Here is a 23,776-nt window from a genome sequence, read left to right on the forward strand (position 1 = left end):
ACAGCAAGAGAAAAGACAGAATATCTTAAAGAGGGAACAAGTAACCTTGGTCAGTTTAAATGTCGGAATGAATATAGATTAGAGAAAAATAATTTGAATCTATTACATAAAATTATATGGTAAACTTTAGAGACCAGGCATTTAGGAATACAAAAAACAGGGTTATTAGTAATAGTAATAGAACTAAATCAGACAAAATTACCAGGAAATATAAAAGCAGATATGAAATGCTGATCCAAGATCCATCCATCTGTTTAAAATCCTATTGTTCAAATTTCTATTTATCTTTTTATTATTCCAGAGTTTTGTGCCATTGTGCTAATAACTGCATTTGGTGCATACCCCTCATTGATTTTCTGGAGAGGCTAATCTTATAGCCACAGTTATACCGTATATACTCGCGTATAAGCCGAGTTTTTCAGCCCCAAAAAAGGGGTTTTTCAGCCCCGAGTTTTTCAGCCCCAAAAGCCTGAGGCGGCTGCCCCGGCCCTCACCCGGCCGCGCCGCCGCTGCTCGCGGCCGAGGGCAGCCTGGGGCGGCCTTCTGCAGCTGCAGGGAGGCTGCCCCGGCCCTCGCCTGGTTGTGCCGCTGCCGCCGCCAGGCCCGCGCCGCTTGCTGCCGGGAGCCCAGGTAAGCCTGCGGGGTGGGGGGGAGGGGTTATAAGCCAACCCTCGGCTTATACGCGGGTGCCTAATTTTCCCCCATTTTTGGGGAGAAATTAGGCACCTCGGCTTATACGCGGGTCGGCTTATACACGGGTATATACGGTATACATTTCCAAATATACTGAATGTTACTAAGTAAACCTGCAATTTAAAACATGATAGATGCATTGCTTTCCTAACACAAGAGATTATTACATGTATGAAAAATGTCACTGTAACAAGTCTTAAGATTGAGGCAATGAGTGAGTATACTAGATTAATATTGTTTCCTAACACTATGATGTAGTTGACATAAATGACTTAAACATATTTAGTTGAAGCTCAATAACTTTTGAAACTACATAATACTTCAGATATTCTCCTAGATGCTGGGCTTTTCAAATACCTTTCTTTATAATAAATAAATAGAACAAAGTTAAGTTTTAAAAAAACAAACCCACAGTGATTGTAACTTTGCTCTACCTAGCTATTAAAAGAAGGAGCATGTAAAAAACCCAGTGGCTAATTGTCTATGCTTTAGTACCCTATGAGATGTAGTGGCATATCGTGGAAGACAATTGTGATATCAAGGAGATAGTGGTGAACCACCAGTTTTCTCCTTTTGTGCCACAGATTGCCCTGCGACAGCATCAGGCTGGAAGGGGTTACTGATGCTGGACTTCTCTCAAGAAAATATATCTTTTTCTTCAGCAAATGGACTTTTGGGAGGGAGAGGAGTTGCACAACTGGCACTGGGTTGCGGGAATTGCCTTATCTCTTGGCCTTGGAGCAAACTTCCTACCAAGGCTGGGCATTAAAATATCCCACAAACACACATACATTATAGTCTATAAGTTAAGGAGGCTACTTTTTTTCTTTTGGAACCTCAGCTCAGACCAAGCCACGGAACACTGCCAAGCACTCTGGTTCCTGCAGCTGAAAGGGGTGTGGGTATAACTCTTTATTATTCTCTATTTATGGTGGTAGCTTGTGAAGAATAAAACTGCTTTCCTTCTACCATTGGCATGTGTATTGCTTTTGAAATCCCTGGGGTGGGTGGGAAAGAACCGTTTCCCTCTTGGCAACACGAGATATTATAAAAATTAAAGATTTGACAGACACTCCCAAAATAGGATCATGTGTTATAAAAATATAACAAGATATTATAGCTTAGAGAAATTATACTTCATAGCATAAATTCAATGGGTTTTATGGGACAGGCAGAAGTAATGCCTGTTGATCCTTAACGATGCTCAAGAGATTTTCCAGAATAGGAGACTCTACCAGCTACATACTATTCCACAATTACATTTTTAAAAAACTTGAAAACTGGAAGCTAGTCATACCAAGATTCTGCCACATGCTGAACAGTTCGTATGCCATCATTATACGCATATCGCCATATCTGGAACAGAAGGCACAGATATTATTCTATTACATGTATGAAATGTAGCAAGGCAATATTTTAAATTGAACTGGGCACTGACATCAAGTTTTTAAAGCGACCATAGTAATATTGGAACAACTATACTGCATTTTATGCCATCTAAGATAAGAAAAAATAGTAAAAAAAAACTGAGGTTGGAAATTCATTGAGTATGTTCTTACTTATCCAGAATCTTTTTACGCTTGGCTGGAGTAACAGTTTCCAACTGGAGACTGGGCTGGTTTATAAACAAAACTGATAAACTGAAATAGGAGTTCCAGACCTAGAAAGCAGAAAACAATGAACAAAGACAAATAGTTTTATCTGTTATGCATATCATGTTCTATAAACATGTCATGAAGACATTTTACACCTGAAATTAACTCATACTTCCAACAGGGACCAGGTGAAAATAAAAAGTCACAAAATGCCTACAAATGCCTCTGTAAGAGCTCATCATATGCAGTAATATTTCCAGTGATGCACGAAAATGGTGTGTTATGGATCTGACAGAGGCCTTCATGCACGGGTTGTTTGCATTGGATAAGCTGCTCTCTCGATGCACAGTATTTGCCATCGAATTCTCAAATCACTATGCACAAGAGCCTTTTGCCCCAAAGAAATTCACAGAGTACTTGGAGTACAATTATGCATCAGCAGCAAAAATGCACAGCCTCTGAAATAATAGGGGAGTGGTTACCGATGTCGTCACTGCATGGCTTTCCACCTCTTTTTTGTTTTGTTCACGCATGTGCTCTAGCGATAATCGCTAGATAGTAAGTGAAAAAAGGCATCCATATTAGCGCATGTGTGAGTCCTTCCCCTTTGCCCCCTGCAAATACTGCTTTGTAACTGGCTGTAGTGTTTTTAATGAACTGCATCACCAGCCCCACGGTGGAATTCTTCAATGTTAACTGGACCGAGTAGCCATTTCACAACCAAAGCAGAGAATCACACGGTTGGATTAGATCAATCTGTGCAACGATTCAGCAGTGGTGGTCACAAGGGGATTCTCCGAGCAGTGATTGGCAGACTGTCCAGATCACCCATTCACTGGGGTGATGGAGGTGAAATCAAAAAAATGGTTCCTATTCCGCATGCCATTTTTAACATGATTCCATCCCAAATGTGCAGTTATGGAAGATAGATCCATCAATGGCTACTAGCATTGGTGACTAACTTCCATATACAGAAGCAGCAATTCTCTGAATATCAGTGCCAAGAGGCAGCATCAGGGGAAGGCCATGGCCTCTGTGCTCTGTTTGTTTGGCCCTTCTGGGTAATTGTCTGGCCACTATGTGAAACCATATGATTGGCTAGATGGACCACTGGTCTGATCCAACAGGTTCTACTTACGTTATTAACGTTAAGCTCAACAATTACTATTGTTAAACAGATCTAAAAATGATATATACTAAATACAACAGAATATGGTAATCTGTATCTGTAGAGGAAAGACTCTACATCCTCTTTACATCCAATTTCAGATAGATACTGTGTGTGTGTTAAGTGCGGTCAAGTCGCTTCCGACTCATGGCGACCCTATGAATGAAAGTCCTCCAAAATGTCCTATCTTTGACAGCCTTGCTCAGATCTTGCAAATTGAAGGCTGTGGCTTCCTTTATTGAGTCAATCCATCTCTTGTTGGGTCTTCCTCTTTTACTGCTGCCCTCAACTTTTCCTAGCATGACGGTCTTTTCCGGTGACTCTTGTCGTCTCATGATGTGACCAAAATACGATAGCCTCAGTTTAGTCATTTTAGCTTCTAGGGTAAGTTCAGGCTTGATTTGATCTATAACCCACTGATTTGTTTTTTTGGCAGTCCACGGAATCCGTAACACTCTCCTCCAACACCACATTTCAAAGGAATCTATTTTCTTCCTAGATACTAGAAACTAGAATAGTGCCCATGCACTTAGCATTAGCACATTTTCCTATTAATATCTCTCTTGCTGGAATTTCGATCTTGCTTCACCGACTTGATAGAGCGATGCTTTTATCATATTGTCATTTAACAATTTGATAACAAAGAAATACACAAATATTTAAAATCCATACTGTTTATGAAAGCAGATGCTATTTTAAGAGTCTATTAATATTTTCCTTACCTTAAAATCAAAATCTGTTTCTGTGAAGTTCTTATGTAGCGCAGGGGACAGATATTGGACAGTTGTAACTATTATACTGCAATAACAGAAGAAACCATGTTGCATGCTTGTATACACATTATGCATTAATGCAATCTGCAATTCAAAGTATGTTCTACCTCTTCTTACAAATTTAATGACAACTGATAATAACACCTTTTATCATTATTTCATCATGAAAGATTTTAAACAGTATCATCAGAGATGATGCAATATCATCAGAGATAGATAAGACATTGCTATTTAAATCATGTCTTTGAAAACACTCATTCCTTTGCAGGAGAACACCCCCCCTCCCATGAAGTGCATGCTGAGGAGGACCCATCTGTTACTGCTGGCGTTCACAGGAGCTGTAGATAGGTGATAGAGACTTGGATGTCATGAGTCTGAAGCTGGGGGGAGGGCCTGTGGTGCTGATGCACCCCCCCCTCAAAGGCTGACGACTGGACCCTCTGGAGACCTCAAAGGGACCCATCTGCACCCAACAAGAAGCCCTCGGCCTCTTGTTACGGTTGTGCTCGTACGTGTTCTTGTATGCTTCAGGTTGTGATCCAACTGGGAAAACTCCAGCTCAAACCACTGACCCACTGTTTCACCCAACGCCTTGCCCGCAGAACAAGCCCACCTTTCGAATGTGTCCAGGGTATGCAGAAGCTATGCACCCATAGAGTCCCGGCTGTTTTCTCTCAAGAGACACAGAGGTAGAGTGAGAGCTTCAAGATCCATTGCCACAGCAGCCACCCCCAATAAAGTGCACTGAAAAAAATCAACTGTGTTTTTTTACTCTGTGTGTGTGTGTGGGGGGGGGTTGTTGTTGTTGTGTGTGGGGGGAGGAGAAGGAGCCTTATTGGCACTATAGATGCTGAAAGCTGCCTGCGGAGTGAATGGTGCTCTTCAGTCAAATGATGGTGGCCCTTCTGCATGGGCAGACCTTGGAGTGCCAGGCTCCCGGGGTGTTGTCAGTGCAGACAAAGCAGTGGTATAGGGGCCTGGGCCACTGAGCAGAGGGACAGGAAAGCTCAGATCAAGGGCAGGTAGACACGACTAGCATACTGAGAAGGACCTCTATGGGTCCTCTGAGCTGGGTGGGAGTGCAGAGAATTGGGGGGAGGGGTGAAGAGGGAGGAACAGCCAGGAAAGGCTCCCAGTCACCTTAAGCATTGAAAGGCTCTCTTTCAGCAATGGGAAGCTAACCTGGACAATTTCAAGGGGTCTAGCAATATGGAGGCCTGGAGGGGCCAAGCAGCTCCTCAGTTCCCATGGAACTTGGTTCCATTTCGGTATGCTAATGAAAAGCCAGAGTGAGATAAAGCAGCAAAGACAGGCCTTCATAGGAGGCCATTTGCAAAAGGGATCAGGGTCACACCCATAATGCGAGGCATGCTTCTGGCTTGCCATGTTGGATAAAATGCCACCCTAATGATAAACTCCTTCCAAATGGGTGGTCTGCCGCTTTACAGCTGCCTCCTTTCCATTCTGGGGCCCTGTGCCCTCAGAGCTAGGAGAACCCACCTCACTGACTTGGGTTCATAGGAGAATGGTCCTTGGAGGGAACAGCCATCTGTACAGCTCCTTCAATGTTCTCAGTTGGCTGGATGCTCAGAAAGCGCTGCGTTACCATAGAATCCACCCACCAAAGCAGCCATGGTCTCCGGAGGAACTGATCTTTGCTGTTAGGAAATAATCTGCCATCCCAGGGATCTCCAGCTCCCTCCGGGAGACTCCCATTCCTTCCATGCCCCCTTTAAGGGTGGGAGGAGCAGAACACAGACTGACACCTCATCCGCCTATCCCTGCCCCTCTCTTCCCTGAGTCTGAGTCTGCTGCCCCACTCCACCCCTGTACCTCTGGCCCTCTCATTGGCTGTGGGTGCCTTGTCCATCAGGGCCCCGCCATTGCCCCACATGTGGCAGGGAACTGCCACTGCGCTGCTGCTCCACAACAGCATGATGGCAGTTTAAACAAGTAAAATTTTTTTGTAAGCCCTCCATTTTCCCTTTGGCTGCTCTATAAGTCTCCCCTTAGGGAGTGGTCCAGCAGCTTTGTAGTTGTCGCAGTGAAATCCTGGGCCTCAGAACTGCGCTGCCCATGCCCCTTGGGAGAGAATTTTATTTCTGGTCTTACTTCAGATCCTGGTAACACTTGAAACTGTGCCCCAAACACAATCACACATAAACATGCACATTTTGAAGTTGAACCAACATCTTGAATTTTGGATTAAAAAAAAAAACCATGAATATACAAAGCACATCATCCTCAGGAAAAAAATCTCGGGAGTGTACTATACTGAGTCTATACTTACTTGCTGGTGAGCAACCTCATCACCATCCAATCTCGAGGAAAGACACTCATTTTCATCAAGTTCCGAAATACACAGAAAATTTTCAATAGGAATTCCTAGCGGAAAAGAAGGAAAAGAAGGAAAACGAGCGGTTACTGATACATAGTAGACATACACATCCTGCTTACTGAAGCAAATATAAATTAAACATATCTTCCTTATTTCATTTCTGTGTCATTGCTATGTAGCAGATGTGTGTTGCACATGATGGCCAGCCTATAGGATAGCAGCTATTTATGGGATTTCTGCACAGGAGGAGGACAGTCTGTAGGCTTGGCTGCTTCATAAAGTCAAACCTGTAATGCTACTTATCTTCCATTACTGCATGGAAACCTGTAAATTTTATAAGCTAAGCAAGGTTGGCCCTGGTTAGTATTTGGATGGGTAACCTTCAAAGAATAGCAGGGCCGTGACTCAGAGGCAGGCCATGGCAAACCATCTCCAAACATCTCTCGCCTTGAAAATCCTACTGGGTCACCATAAGTCAGCTGTGACTTGATGGCACAAACACGCACAAAAAATACTAGACACAAAACCAGGACTCTGGAGGTCACGTATTCTCTCTGGTACACATTAGAATGGTACTGTCATGTACCATGGAGTTGACTTATGACAGACTTAACAATAGGTAAGCCATCACTGAAATAGTGTAGAGAGGAAGAAATTAAGTACATCTGCAGAAACATGCCTCCCTCCAAAAGGTGCAAAGTTACCTCCTTTTAAGTCAACGGGGGCTTAGCAGTGCATAACTCTGCTTAAGACTGTACCACCAGTCATTTAATTGCTAACTGACATATGCTTAAAACATATAGTGTTAATTGCACTGTGCCCCCTCTCAAATTTGGATCAGGTCAGTGGCATGTGGTGGTGGTTGGGGGTGGGGGTTGTAACTTTTCTCCCAGCACCATTCTACTGAATCCTCCTAAAGCTGTTATGTGCCCTCTAGGGAAAATCATATGGAGTTTGAATGTTTCTCACTAGATCTGTGTATGTGTAATTTACATTGCATGTTATGGCCCTGATCTACATTTCCCCTCCCAGTTGCTTGTAAGCCTGAAAACCCACCACATAATTATTTAAAATATGTCAATCTTGCTTGTCCCCCATTAATAGATCTCCCACCATCACATCTAGTTTGACCCTAAAACAAATGACATAAGATAGATTTGCATTTATATATACTTGAACATGAAGACAAGTGCACATGTTATAATGACTCCAAGGTTTCCTTATGGTGTGAACCCATCTGAGTAATAATATAGTCAAGAACTTACCTGGTAAGCCTCCACAGTTAAATATGATTTGAGATTATTTGTGTGGCAAGTATTTGTAAATATTACAGGTACAGGGAATTTTCACCATATGGAGATAAATTTCAGCACTCTGATGGAAAGGAAATGTACTATAGATCCAATATATAGGTATGAAATATAATTCCAAATCTGCTTTTTCTATCTCACCTTTAGCTCATCCTTGCTCTGGAAATTGTCCAGTAAATGTTGGAAATGAGTGTCCGACATTTGACGAAGTAGAGATAAAAGACAGGACACATACTCTCCCTGCCAATTCCAATGAAGAACTATTTCAGTAGAATGATCACATGCACAGTTCATGTAAAACCAAATTTTAGGGTAGAGGGAAAAGGAAGAGGGTTTGAAAATGTTCCAACTCTTAATGAAAGGAAAACATATGTTTGGATTTTTAAAATGGTTTATTTTAGCTTCTGATCCAGCAAGTTGTTAAACTAAAAAATAAGTGTAGAACTACATACAACGAAGACCTTGACACTGTGGCAATGATACAAATGAACCCAGTAGGTTACCATCAGCATCAGTCAGTAAATGCAGATGCTCCTGTGCTGGCAACATCTACCAATTCCAAAAGTTGTAGCATTCAACACCATTTTGTGATACAGCAACGGGTAGAAAGATGTGGCAGAGGTAAAACAATAGTTCCCTAACAAAAAACTTCTTCACAATGATGACAGGACTCAATGAGTCCTTCAACAAGAGCTTTTGGGATTAAATAATGATACACAAGAGGTACCTGGTGTATTGTGGAAAGCCTTCTTTAATGCCTTTAGGACAGACTTGGGGCTTTGTGGTGCAGTGGCATCTAAGCCATACTGCCCCATATACTAATTCCTCCATTTTTTACAGACCAAGATGATCCGGACTGAGAAGTTGCCTCTGTAGCCATTATGAGATTGATAACTCTTTCCTAACCTTTAGGGTTGTTCCACCCCAAGAGCAGGGATGTTGTAGAACCAGGCTGGACCGGAACACAGCTCTGTGACTTTTTTTTTTAGCCTTGGAGTGGAGATGTCACCAACCAAAATGTCTTCTGGCCCACCACCGCAATGATTGGTGTTATACTGTGCAGAAGTGAATCATTGTTGATAAGAATGCTCAGAGGATGCTAGGTGCATGTACCGTGTTGCTGCCTCTCTGAAAATTAGAAGCCATCGCTGCCAACACATTTTTTTTGGGTCTCCCCCCACACTTTTGTTTGCCAACACACAAACATCCTCACAGCTAGATGTTGCATTTTATTTGGCACTGGGGGGAAAGATTGCCTAACCCTGTTCTATGAGGTCCATAAACGTCTTCTAATGCCCATCTTCCTCTTTGTAAAGAAGATGCAGCAGAATTTCAGAATATTCTGGTTGATGCCATTTACACTATCATGACAAGAGGTTATCAAATCTCCCCTAGCCATGTGCTTAATTCACATAGACTCAGCCTAACTCACAAAGATAGATTAAGCATACTTTTGTTATTAAAAGGAACTTGTGGAATATATCATGCAAGTTGATAAAATGCAGGTGGGTCATGCTTTGGCAGACTATGTACATGGTCAGCAGGAAAGGCAACATATTAATATTTTAATTAATAACTTGTTATGGTCTAGGATTGTCACCTTTTTCTGGCCACGGCCTTCACACTGCAATGGTAAAAACAGCCTGTCCTGTCACATTTCCACATAAGGAAAAACAACACCTGCTTTATTTGTTAAGTTTTGGGTGGTGTTAAACACATAAAAGCAGGACCTGAAGAAAACATGGCAGTCCTAGTTTGTTCCCATTTATGAGTCAACAGAGAATACCTATTTTGTGAATTAATACTGTATATAAAATGTTTTGTTAAGAAAACATGAAAAGTGTAAGTTCAAGACAGGAAAAAATAGTGTGAGAACTTGCTTTGTCTCCTTTCATAGATTAAGGAATGCCATTCCCTTTTTTGCTCAGGAAAAATGGAAACAGCCCAGTCTCAAATATATTTGCATTGCAGACAATGTTTCTATATCCTAAGCAGCATGCAACACATTATCCAGAAAGGGATCGTAATTTCAACAGAGTGAGGAAACAGAACTAACAGAGCAGAATCTTTCCAGATATAGGTGTATGGTTGGGAACATTCAGTAGGTAATTACTTAGCACATTACTGAGGCACCCACTGATGATTTTCAATTATGAGAGCAGATTATCTGTAAAACAATAATAATATGATCTTAAAAGCTAGACCTTTTGAGTAGCTACATGATCAGCAGCCTTACTGCTGAGCTTAAATTTACTTGGTTTCAAGCTTCTCAGTTTTGAAGGAGACAAAGTTCATTCAGGAGATGGTAATTAAGTGAATATGAAGATGGGGGAGGGGAGGAGTAGGTTAGATAAGTAGGAAATAGAACCTGATTGTTAGTTACTAACAGTGATTTCAGCTGTGCATTGTGGGCAACGCTGTCCTCTTACCGCCTCCTGAGACTGCGATTTACTCATGATAGTAAGTAAAGTCTGTAAAAGTACATCCAGGAGGCTCTCTACCATCATCTCTACTTCCTCAGCTACATCCGTCTCCTATAGTAAGTAGTTAGAACACAGACAGTTATCATTCCATAGAACTGAAATGTGAAGGCAAACATCTTTCACATGTCTAAGGAGAAAAGAGGCATTAGCTGTTAAGAGAAGAAATAACTGGATGTGGGATTCAGGGATAGAGATAAAAATAATAATGGATTGTTGAAGTACACAAACATACTTCCCAAAAATAAATGTCAGTACAAAAAGATTTAAAACCACAATCCTGGCTCCTGAGTGTTCTGAACTCAACAGGATCAAATGTCACTGCAATTATCTATTAACAATTTGATACTCAAAAAGCTGTATATTGCAAAAATTTACAAATATTTATGGTTCTATTAATGTTAGAAAAATTTTAATGTATAAAATTTTATCTGTAAATGTAGTTAACTCACACCATACCAAACTTCCTATCTCAGAGAGAGAGATATACTATACTAATACCCAAATGTCTATAGACTCCACCATTAAAATCACTGTGGTATGTGTGCACAGCTGCCACAATAATGAATACATGACCAAGTCCAACTAAAAAATTCAACCTATATTCACATCTGTGGCAAATTTATCACAAACAGCTTTCTATGTGATAATCTACATAATTCATTGCTTGGATAAGACATTAGAATGAGTAAGTAGACATAAAGATTACCACAGAGCTAGTTTTGATGATGGAGAAGATACTGCTAAGAATCCCAGAGCAAATCAGCAACTCTTTTTGCTGCCTCAGGTGAAGATGAATATGATGAAGAACCACAGGTAACAAGATACGTCGGGATTCTAGAAGGGGGATATCACAAACAACATTATTTGAGAATTACATTTAAATCATCACTATATGAAGTCTTGATTTTATTCAAAAGCATGCACATGAAAGGTGAATAGCTATCATGAATAACAGATAGATATGCTGTAAACTTCTCAACTGGTCCTTTAATAAACAATATGCCAGTTTAATTAAGGGCTGCCAGGAAACAGATTTTGAGTGCAATCCATGAAACTCAAGCAGATTCTAATTCTAAAGCATTAATTTCGTAGAAATCTCAAATTCACCCTCTGTCAAGGGATCCAAGAAAATTGGTTGAAAATGTTGCACAGATGGTACATTACGCCGAGTGATATCCAGAACATGAACAGCTCGACATCTGGTTTGTGTTAGAAGTGTGGTAAAGCTAGAGGCACCTTTTATCACTGTTGGTGGACATGTACATCAGTCCAGAAATTTTGGAAGAAAATTCATAAGAACGTAGAAATTATAATTGGTCAACCTATCACATATGATCCTAAATTATTCCTCCTGAGTAAAATACCGGATGAATGCAGTAAAGACCAACAGATCATATTAAAATACCTAATCACAGCGGCAAGAACAGTGTTAGCATCACTGTGGAAAACAGATAAAATTCCAAAAATTGAAATTTGGATTGACAAAGCGTATGAATTCATAACAATGGCACATCTAACAGAAATATTACAAACAGATACTCAAAGATCAAATAAAGACAAATGGCACGCCTTCTATGAATATATTAAAAACAAAAAACAATAATAAAATCTTATAAATGTTATGAAAGTTAAGTTGACGATTAAATATATTATGTAAACAAATGATGGTAATTTGAATTTTATAAGGGGGTAGAATTATGTATCTTCTTGTTCATATCACATGTTGTTTAACCGAGTTTTCCCCTCCCCTTTTCTTTTTTCCTGTATCCCTATTTATTATTACAAACCAATAAAAATATTTATTAAAATAATAATAAAATTTTTTAGACCTTGTTGTAAGCTCAAAAGGGATGTATAAAATTTTTACTTGTGAATGAAATTGTAATGTGTGTAGATTTTAATTTACTAGCATTAATATTCTGCTGCACTTTGTTCAATGAATGTTGCTTCCTGCAGCAGCTTGAGTGATCCAAAGGCCACAAGCCTTTGAAGTGGTTTGCTAATCCTTAAATGCAGTGATAGTATAATAGGTGGCATTGGCAAATGACTATTGAGCCACAAATAATAATAGCAATTAACATAGGAAATCAAAGCTTATTGTATGAATTCAGGCTGGTGATGACTTACAGTGCAATCCAGTGCAGAGTTACTCCAGTCTAAACTCCCTGAAATCAACAGGTTTAGACTAGGATAACTCTATAAGACTGCACTGTTGGCATCTTTATTGCTATTTTCAAGATAGGAAATGCATGTGAACTTGTTTGCCTCAATTTTTCAGGACCAACTAACTGTGTGATGTTTGAATTCCACAACTGGAACTTCAGACATGAAATTTAGCCCTAAAAAGCAACTATGTGGTAGCTGAAAAGGGACTGGGGCCACAGAGTGGGAAACAAGGGATTTAATTTTTTCCCTGTGTTATTTCCTCTATGTAAAATGCCTGCCAACTGTTCTAACCTCCACTTGGGCAAAAGAACAGGTACCTATATTTGGTGTATATTGTGTGTCTGTCTCCCCCCCCCCCCACCGCCCACCAGGGTTTAAAACCAACCCAGCAAAGGCTTTCTTCCACCAAGGAAATGACACGGGTAGTTGGAGGGGTAAGTGTACCACAGCCCCAATCTAGATCAGGCACTCTCTGCAGCTGCTTTTGTTTTTGTTTTTAAATTATTTTTATTATTTTCTACAATTCAACAAAAATAAACATATCTCAACAATATATTCAGTTGTAACTGCTTGTAACAAAAAAAATTCATTGCTATTACTGAGAATATGTTATCTATAATATTCAATGCTATCTACTATATGTGACTTCCCCGCATCTTCTTCAGTCACTAATTCTACTGGTTAACACTTTTGCATTTCAAATTAATTTCTAATCCTTATTTTCTCTCATACAGACTTGCTTTAAGCTATCTATACTACTTCTATAAGCAATTTCAAGTCCTACCTAGTTATAATATTATCATCATTGTCTCTATATAACATTCTATTATTCTATAATAAAGGGATTAGATCAATACATAAACAAATTTTCCCATTAGAAATTCATCAAAGTAAATCCACCGTGGCTCCCTTACACCCCAAAAATAAGCATCATTTTAGCCATTATCTTGTTTTGGGAGGGGATCTGCCAGTCCTTCTTTATTTCCCAATCCCCACCCCCCGTTTTTCAATATAGTAGCTGCAATTCTGGCCTCTGAAAATGTAAAAAAAGATCCCAGTGATTGTATCCATTGGCTTCTTGTTAAAATTTCCAGCAGCTTCTTGGTAAAATCCTTCATCATGTCTCCCTCCATCGCTGGCTGCCAGGAAGTGTTTTCTTGGGATAATAATGTTCCTCCTGTCAGCAGTAACTCAGACAAGTAGATTGTAGAGGTATTGAGTTCTCTCATGTTGCTCTCTCTCATTGCCAGCTGGTCACTTGCAGCTACCTCTTTAAAAATAAATTGTTCTAATTCATTGTCATTTTTTTCCATTGACATAATTGTTGTCATATCTTGGGTCTTCATATCGTGGATCTCCTCAATAATTGTGTCCAGTTTTCCATTAATTGATTTAAATAGGATATTCATCACCTCAGCTAGTTGAAATACTTGATGTGAGAGCGCTTGTTGTTTTTCAAAGACTAAATCTTGTTGCACTGCAAACATGTCCATTTGTTTGAGTAACATCTCTTCCATCCTCTTGTTTGACATATCTGCTTGTATTCTTATATAGAAGCAGGCTTTGTAATTTTCAAGATATCCTCAATTACGCTTCAAAGCAGCACAGATAAAGAAAAGAAAGTAGACAGGAAACTGCAGTATCATAGACCCTGCGTCGTCTCCTCTCGGTGGTTAAGTGGTAGGAACGATTTGATGGTTACACCGGGGAGATTCACTTCAAGTCTTCCAATCTGCCCTGTCTTTTCGATGGTAACAAAGCCCTTCTTATTATCTTCCGGTCTTAAGAGGCGACGTGGCTGGACATTGAATCAAAGAAAGCCGGAAGTGGGGGGGGGAAGGTTTTCGTCTCCCTCCCCTCAAAGCATTTAGTTGTAAAGTCATTCAAAAGTCCCTTTTATTGCGTCTACTCACTGATCAAGTTGATAAGGTCTTAGTCAGTTCATTTAATGGCATTTGTTTATTTTAAAAGTCTCGTTACGCTGGGCAGGGAGTCGCCGGTTTTCGTAGGTGTTTGTATCGTCATTCAGGTCTTCTCAATCAAGATAAAGGCAAAAAGTGTCTTTTTACTCACTCTGACTTCCAAAGGTGAGGCTTCTTGTTCTTTTCATAGATTTGATGTTAATGTATAGAGGAGGTCAAAGCCTATAATCCAAAGAGTCGTCCGTGGCAATGGTGGCCCCTATGTGCCGGCGGGGACAACTTCCAAGTCTAAGAGAGGCTTAATAAAAGCTCTCTCAGAGAATATGGGAGTCCAAACCGCTCTTGAAGGCTGCAGGGGAATTTCCTGCTTCCCGATCCACTATTTAAGACCGAGTTGGAGTGCTTTTTGCACTCCGAATCTAAACGACTCTTGGTGTCTCCTGGGAGCCCCCAGGAAACAATGGCGCTCGGACCAAACGCTCTACAGGAAGTCCTGCAGCTTCTTTTGTAGGGCCAAATTACATGCATGGAATTGCAGCCATGGAGCTCTAGCGTTATATGTGCTTTGGCCCTCACACTGGAAGCCCAAACAAGGAACATGGAGAATATTTCTATATCACCCTCAGTTACAGGTTTGAAAACAAAGATAACTACTATTAAGCCTCTCTGATATTGTTTTTAGTTCCCAGAAGACATCTTCTTTCATAGCATCACATACTGTCTGATGAGACATTCCTTTTCCTTCCCACTTACTATTATCTAAAGTATTTATAATCTGCCTTGCAACAAAAGTTTATCAGTCAGCTCACAGTCTATTATAGAAATGCAAAAAAAATCTATATAACAATTTAATCAATGACATCAACATTTTATCAGTACCAACCTAATAATAATTACAGCATCAGAAGAAAGAAGGCAACAGAACCAAAAGAATAATAATTTATAAACATTAAAAGCTAGGAAAACAAATATTTGACACCTAAAACTCAAAAAAGTAACTGCTGGACAGTTAAATGCAGGAAGCAAATTTCACAGCAGGGTGCCACAACAGGAAAAGCCCTGACTCTATTATAGCTCTTCTCTGAGGATTGAGGCAGACAAAGCAAGATCTCTGATGAAAAACAGGGGCACACAGAGCAAGTCTTCGGTTGAAAATCTCAATGATCAGAAGGTATATAATCTGGAAGACCTTACTACATGAAGACATGAAACTGCTTTATAATGAATCAGGCTAATCAAGGTCAGTATTGTCTACCCAGACTAGCAATTGCACTCCAGGGTCTCAGGCAAGACCTGTCTTGCACATCATCTACTACTTGATCGTTTTAACTGGAGATGCTGGGGATTGAATCGGAGATCTCCTGCATGCCAAGCAGATGCTCTACCACTGAGCCATGTTCCCCCAATCCACACCCCCTTAAGACACCCTGGTCCCAGGTACACAGGGCATGTCACACTTTCTAAGTCAGAGAAAAAAGCAGAGTGTGGGCTCTTTTGTTCTACTCTTATGATGCTTCTGATTGTAAAAACTGAAATTACCAAATACAATGATAGAAGAATCTGGGTTTCACTGAAACAGTGATTCTCAATCTGAGTGAGTCTCTGAGATGCATGGAGGGGCAGCACAAAGCTCCAAGGAAGAAAAGGATCCTACAGCAGGCAGGGTAAGAGACTCTTCTACCCCAGCACTAGACGTTTATGCAACCATTAAAACTGCTATGCTAGCTGTGGAAGATGCAGAAAGGAGGGAAAACATCACTGCTTCTGGCCACAGTAGCTCTTCCTGGCTACTTTCCCTGGTGGGTAACCAGGAGAGAAGGAGAGATCCTGTTCTAGACCTCTTCTATTGGTACTGTTGGATTAGAACTCTAATTGCAGATTTTTAGACCCACAGAATTATTTTCTAACCCTTCAGTAGAAGGCTGCATGGAACTAACAACATGTGAAGATTTGATAAATTTATCCACCAAAGAGATAACTGGTAAAAGGTAGGGGGCTCAGAAAGGGAAATGTTTTTTTAAAGGACCTTGTTCAATAAGTTTGAGAAACATAGCTTTGAATTAGAGATGAGTCTTTATTTCTGCTCTGATATCATTCCATAGATCTATTATCATTTGAGTTCTGCACTAGTTGTTTTCTAACAACAAGGGATAATTTCAGTAAGTAGACCATACTTTGCTCCTACCTGAAATTTTCACTGCTGGAAGATTTACAGTCAGCATAAGCATGACTTCCCCACCTCCCCCTTGCAGCCCCAAATGCTACCTCAAAGTGATGCTCATCGGGGATAGGGGATCCTACAAATAACTTGGGGGAGATCAGAAGTCTTCCACTGGAGCGGGGAAATGGGTGACAATTGCCCAACCCTGCAAATATAGAAAACTAGGCAGGATCCAACATAAGAGGTTTTGAGCAATAGAAAACTTGTGATTTTTCTTGAGATTCCTCAAATTCCTTGAGAACTGGAGTAAGAGAAGGGTTCTAGCTATTATTTGTGGTATGTGCCTATTTGCTTCAGCACTAACATCACCACCAACTTCCTGTGATCCAATCAATAGTCTGAGAGCATTTGATGCTGTGGAACTAATAGAGCAGAGTGGGTGTGGACCTTATTAGTAACCAGCATGGGAAAACACTAGGAGCCCCATGTAAAAACAGGATGGAAATATTATATATATTTAGAAACATTTCTTCTTTCACCTAAACTCTGAGCATGTGTGGCCCAGTTAGATTGGATTAACACTGAGTATTAATCCACTCTCATTAACAGCATTCCTGTATTATCCACTCTCATTAACAGCATTCCTGTATTATCACTTATTTGCACATTAACAAGTAAACTCTCTTTCTATAATACTTTTCATTTATAGATCACTTATAGTTTTCTGCTGTGGTATCCCAATCATATAATGTGGAGCCCATCCTCATATTGCCCACATTTTTGTACATTTAGATTTAATGCCTCTTACCTGGGAAAGAAAACAAGCGACTGTCCACAGTACGAGCTATAGACTGCAGTTTAACTACGTCCATAGATTGACCAATATGCACTGTACTGGGCATGCTCCCAAGGGTTCCCCGTACAAACTCTGCTACCTCTTGCACTGTAAACATCTGCAGTAGCTCATCAAAAATGGCAGGAAAAGAGTTCAACAGAGCAGCCTAGAAAAGGACATGAAGAAATATGAGACCACTGAGATCTGTATTGGTGCAACAGGAATATAAATTTACAGGTTTGTGTGAAACATCAATAAGTGATGGTACATCTGGAAAAAGAAGAGAATCCAGATTAAGGCTCCACCTTTATAACACCATGCAGTCTGTAGGACATAAAGCATAGCTGGCATATGGACTCATGGTCCCATCTCGCAGTCTTGCCACAGTAATCCATGATAATATGAGAACGGTATGTTTTAAAAAGATAAAAGATCTTTAAATTCAATTTGTAGGTAGAATCAAAAGAATGCCAGATTGTTCTATCTATTTGTGATTGATTTTACAACTGAGTATTTTTGTGGAACTGGGACTGTTATGTTAGGTTTCTGATTTGATAAAGACAAGAATAAAGTATAACTTTTCCTCAAAGTTGTTTTTAATTATTTATTCTGTCTGCCTCTTAACTGCAACACTACGATGTAATTCTAACAAAGAACATGGTCATGGGAAAAGTACATCAAATCATACAAAAGGTTCGCTTTACTTTTCTTCTGCAGCACTAGGGTATCATCACTAGCTTGACATTCCCTGAACTTACCACTGAGATGGATACAGAATCTATACTAGGATCTATGCCTAGTAAACTCACTGTGACGCAATGTCACTCCATGGGAACCTTTTTTAAAGAGAGCGTGTACAGAGAACACTTTTCCTCGGCAGTTCTACAGGGGAGATTTAATATGAATCCAAGTTTAGAGGGATTTTGCCCATGTAATTCTGGCGAAGTCGAAACACTGGAACATGTGTTTTTCCAATGCTCATTTTATAAGGAAGCACGTTTTAAACTAATTCGATCTCTGGCAGATAAAATTTCAGGATACTCTGACAAACTTTGGATCAGAAAGCTTGTTTCGGATGAGAATCCATACCTAACTAGTGAGGTTGCCAAATTCTGTGCTACAATTTATAAAGTTCGTCAAAGTCTTGTTAAGTGAACTCCCAAAGAAATTATTAAATTTAACCTGCAAATAGTGTGCAAAGTTTCAATGTTTGTGGAAATTTTATAGTTTTTTATTGTGTGAATTTTTAAAAATTTCTGTAATACGCCTCAAGTCGCTGGGAGAAACATGTACTAAACATTTATTTATTATTTATTTAAATTTATAACACACCCTCATTCCTGGCCAGGCCAGGTCTAGGGTAGATAACATTTCAAACAGCATAAAACTTGAATTAAAACAGCAACAATCATAACCAAACCTATATAAATAAAAAAATAAAAATGTGTCATGTTGGAGGACATTTGAATTAAAAATTATTGCTCAATGTCATTTACATAAAACTATGGAAACTTATTTGCAGTCCTTGTTCCTTTTCACAATAACCTTTGTAAGGAAAACCATACTGTCTTTTTTAGTTCTCTCAAGGTCTTGGGACATGCAACTTAGAACACAGTTAATAATGTTAAATTTATTTTAAGGTATTTAAAGAAAGTGGGGAAAAGCCTATTTGGTTTGGTTGAAACATGTGTGGAGGTTTTTAAAAAGGTTTGGTGAACACTGTCACTTCATAATACACTTTTACAGTAAAATCCTAAGAAGAGTTATACCCTTCTACACCCATGGACTTCAATGGACATAAAGAGTGTAGCTCTGCTTAGGATTGTGCTGTTATACACTTTATATTGTTTCAAAATGACTTGAAAATTCAGAAGCAGAATATTAAAAACATAACCATAGTAAAACAAGATAACATCTAAATATACAATGACTGTCATTTCATCCTCGTCATCTTATTTAAATTATATCATTGGTACATTTTTCCGTGAAGCCTGTTAGATTTAGTCCATATTAGTACAATATTCAGCAGCTATTATACAGTGACATTATCTCCAGTGACGTATGTGTTTAGAGAATGAGGTACCAGAAGACTTGTAATTAGAGAGAACACATTGCTATTTGATGCCATCATCATGGAAAAACAGACTATAATAAGAAAAAACGAAACCAATCCAAAACATTTTCCTTATTGATTCATGTGTTAAATTAATATTTAGTTATCACTAACAATGACATCTGACACAGATTCGATCTCTCTGATTTTACAATATTCTTTTACATTATTTTACTTATAGCTGTTTTATTACCATGTCATTAAGTAATCTTTGTGCTACAGGATGATGCCCAACAAATTCTCTCTAATCACTAGTTCTCATAATCAAGCTGATACATGCAGAGGAGCTTTTATATTTAATTTTTAGTGCTTTGACAATCACCTCGTAGTTGCAAATACTGAGTTGTGTGGTGTATTTCCATTCTATGTGCAGAAAAATGGATTAGGTGGGGAAGAACAGGGAGAACAGTCACTGGGTACATCTATGATGAAAACTTGTGCAGGATATGGGGTTAATTACTTACAGAATTAAACGATGGCCTTGAAGTACCACCACATTTTTGCGGGGCACATGTCCCAGCTCCGCTCACCTGTCCTCCAGGCTGAGGGGCCTATGGGGCAGTTAGGAGCAAGGGGCAACACAGTGGCAAATGGGAAACAAAAACATAAACTATTGAAGTATTAAACAGGCTATGTTGTATAAATATATAATCTCGAGTAACCAAGGTCAATTGTGGGGGGGAAATCAAAGTCAGCGGTCAGAGAATAAAGCAATTAAGCACATTCTCTTCCTTATAATATCAAAAAAGAACAGCGGATTTCTTAAAATCTTGGATAACTGTTTCCTTAATCAAGTGATTAAATCATATGCTCATTAACAAGGCAACTGCCAAGAAGAGTCTAAAACTACTGCACATTTAAGGAACATTTTTTGAATATATATATAGTGCTTCCCACATTCACAAATATTTCCTAAATGTGTAGCAGTATTGGAGTCTTCTTCGCTAAGGCTCTATTAAGGAGGTTGTTTTTGAAACACCTGATTGTGGAGGCAGTTATCAAAGATTTTGTAGCTGAATACCTCATATTGCACTGTGACCACTTTCATCAAGATAATTAACAGAGTTTGGGAGGAAACCCTTACCACAGAAGCATTTACCTAAGACAATCATTAAAGGGATCTATCTTCTTGACTACTACTTAGTTCCTGAAAGTGGCAAACACCAGAACATTGAATAGCTATATTTAAATGAAGAGTATTGATAACACTTACTAAATCGTTTTGTCTACTTCTAGCAGCTTAGTTTTAAGGCAACTCAATGTATATTATTATGTAGCATTCTCTCATGCAGTAATGCAGTACAGTTTTAAATACAGATAGAAATAACCATATATATTTAATCTAAGCAGAAACTCTTGTATTTATGAGAACCAATTATTTGTCACCAACTATGTGATTAATCCCTCATTACTCTGTAGATCATTATTTGAAAAATATCTAGGCTTAATAAACATGAAATAAGTTGCTCCAACAAGGCATCTGTTTTGAATAGCTACTTTTGTGTTCTTTCAAAACATATATTAACATTTTTACAAATATCAGTGGTGATTCAGTGAAGATGCCAGACATTCACATGAGGCTCTACAATTACTTGAAGATCCTCTTGGCTGACACAGAAATGCATTTTATGTATGCCAAGAGTTTTACTTGCTAAAGCCTGAACACATTTGTTATAGCTGTGTACATGCACACTCTTGGATCACAGCTATTTAACAGTATCAGACAACATGGCTGCATTTAGACATCATGATAAACTACAATTTATAAACCATGGTTTGATTAAAGTAATGGGGAGGGAGACTTAAATGGGGAGGGATACTGACGATGATGGTTTTATGTTATGTCGAATGCAAATTGTCCAACAAAGTGGTTTGTTAGTGAGTGCTGAATTGGGATTCTAAACCACATTTTGTAATGACTTGTACTAACCGTGGTCTGTTGTGGTGTCTGAATGCAGAAATCCCTCTGGGTATGCAGACGGTTAAGAGGGCAGTGCAGAAGCAGAAGCACAGATCCGCAGAAAACATTGCCATTCCCACTACATTTAGCTGTTCATGGTGCTTTCTAAATATGCTCCCTCCTTCCTTCCCTCTGGCTTGTCTCTACACACCCCCTCTCAGCTTGCGTTACCAAACAATAACATGATTCAGAGACTTCAGTTCTCCCGTGGAAATTTAAAAGGAAAGGGAGAAGGGGGAGGGAGCAAAAAACTGCATGACTAACGAATCGACTAGAGTTTGTAGAACTTGTGGCTTAAAGAAGCCATAGTTCAGTGTGATGTATGAATACAGCCCATATATTGTTTTATTTAAGTAATGACAATCACAAAAGAAAAGCTTGCAATTCCTAGAAGGATATAGGTTTGTATATAAAATTTTAAGATTTTTTTCCTAGTTTCCAGTTTCTAATTTGAAAGTCTGTTGAAGAATTTAGTAATTTTGGATGATTTTCTACCCATGTAGAAATATGTGGGTTGGTGAACAGTTTTTTGATATTAGAACTATTAAAGGTAAAGGTACCCTGTGCAAGCACCGGGTCATTCCTGACCCATGGGGTGACGTCACATCCCAACGTTTCCAAGGCAGACTTTGTTTTGCGGGGTGGTTTGCCAGTGCCTTCCCCAGTCATCTTCTCTTTACCCCCAGCAAGCTGGGTACTCATTTCTCCAACCTCGGAAGGATGGAAGGCTGAGTCAACCTTGAGCCGGCTACCTGAAACCGACTTGCATCGGGATCGAACTCAGGTCATGAGCAGAGCTTTTGACTGCAGTACTGCAGCTTAACACTGCACCACAGGGCTCCTGATTAGAACTATTAGGAGGCCAATATTTATATTATTTTATTCAACAAAGCATTAACTTTTTTTCTTTTCTTTTTTAAGAGGTCATAATAAATAACCTCAGAGTCAACAGAGGGTATCAGAAATCCCATATATTTGGAAGTTTTCTTCCAGATTCATTCAGGAGCCAGCAGTAAACATGTATTTATAGTGACTATTTCTTTGCTTTTACTACTGCTAATCAATGCTGGGGCGTCTCTCACTCCAGATGTATTAAGATGTTCCCTAGTTTACAAACAGGACATGCTAAATGCAATTCATTATTTAATATGCAGATATGCAAGAGTTGTTAAATCACCATTACACAAATCATCTCAGAAAGAGGGTTCTCCTCAAAACAGTTGTGTTTGAATGCATACAATTTATATCATATATATAAAATTTATCACGTATAAAAACCTGGTTTAGATCAACTATTGCAGTGGTATGTTTCACAGCATCCATGTTTTTGTTTTTATCTACATAGACTTTGCAAAGTGCTAATAGATGGAAGGCCTTGACCTGGATGGCCCAGGCTAGCCTGATCTCATCAGATCTCAGAAGCTAAGCAGGGTCAGCCCTAGTTAGTATTTGGATGGGAGACCATCAAGGAATACCAGGGTTGCTGTGCAGAGGAAGGAACTGGCAAACCACCTCTGTTAGTCTCTTGCCATGAAAACCCCAAAAAGGGGTCGCCACAAGTCGGCTGTGACTTGATGGCACTTTACACCCACACACAATAGATGGAAGTAAGGCTATTTGAATTTGATAATGGGGTGTAAAATTTTTAACACATGTTTACATAAAGGATTATTTTGGGAGGGTTAATGCAGTTTAACAGTTTAACAGCATACAGATACCATATATTTCTGAGTAACTATCAATTACTCTTTCTTTGCAGTGATTATAAAACCAATTACACTTCCTTCATATCAATTCTGAGACATGAATATGAGCAAGACATTTAAAAGAAACAGTCAAGGGAATGCAAGAGGCATATCTAACAAAATACTAAATTGCCAAACTTTTTTCCCCATAAAGTAGACTAGCAGCTTTTAATCTCTAAACTTTATGTAGACCAACTATGCATAAATATTTTTCCTGGGAATTGCATGGAGTTACTCCTCAAAATCACACTCTCATGAAAAAACGTATTTGCTTTTTCAGAGTCAGAAATGAAATATACAATATTTTTTACCTGTGTAAAGATGAGAGTTTCTGAGCTCCTGCTGTCCAGGCTGAGCACAAATCTGATGGACTGGAAAAGTTCTTGGATGCTGGCTCTGAATTGTTCCTCCTCCATTCCACAAGTTGCTCTAGAGTAAAGGATCCGAGACTGCACAATAAACTTAAAGAGATATTCCAAGGCCTTAAGGAGCAGAAGAAGGACAGTACAACAAA

At 39.3% G+C, this 23,776-nt stretch overlaps 1 protein-coding gene across 3 annotated transcripts in view; it reads right to left on the reverse strand.

Annotated features, from left to right (window-relative positions):
- Window positions 1–23,776, reverse strand: part of DOCK3 (dedicator of cytokinesis 3) — a 209,864-nt gene that overhangs the window by 56,316 nt on the left and 129,772 nt on the right. For all 3 annotated transcript variants that reach the window (XM_056855260.1, XM_056855269.1, XM_056855252.1), the window contains exons 23-31: window positions 23,574–23,744; window positions 17,418–17,610; window positions 11,067–11,194; window positions 10,265–10,411; window positions 8,019–8,117; window positions 6,520–6,614; window positions 4,179–4,254; window positions 2,253–2,353; window positions 1,991–2,049 (exon numbers count right to left, since the gene is read on the reverse strand). In XM_056855260.1, the coding sequence (XP_056711238.1) occupies window positions 1,991–2,049; window positions 2,253–2,353; window positions 4,179–4,254; window positions 6,520–6,614; window positions 8,019–8,117; window positions 10,265–10,411; window positions 11,067–11,194; window positions 17,418–17,610; window positions 23,574–23,744 (1,069 nt within the window). The remainder of the gene's footprint in view (window positions 1–1,990; window positions 2,050–2,252; window positions 2,354–4,178; window positions 4,255–6,519; window positions 6,615–8,018; window positions 8,118–10,264; window positions 10,412–11,066; window positions 11,195–17,417; window positions 17,611–23,573; window positions 23,745–23,776) is intronic.

The sequence above is a fragment of the Euleptes europaea genome, chromosome 1 (assembly GCF_029931775.1).
Source record: "Euleptes europaea isolate rEulEur1 chromosome 1, rEulEur1.hap1, whole genome shotgun sequence".
NCBI classification, from domain to species: domain Eukaryota; kingdom Metazoa; phylum Chordata; class Lepidosauria; order Squamata; family Sphaerodactylidae; genus Euleptes; species Euleptes europaea.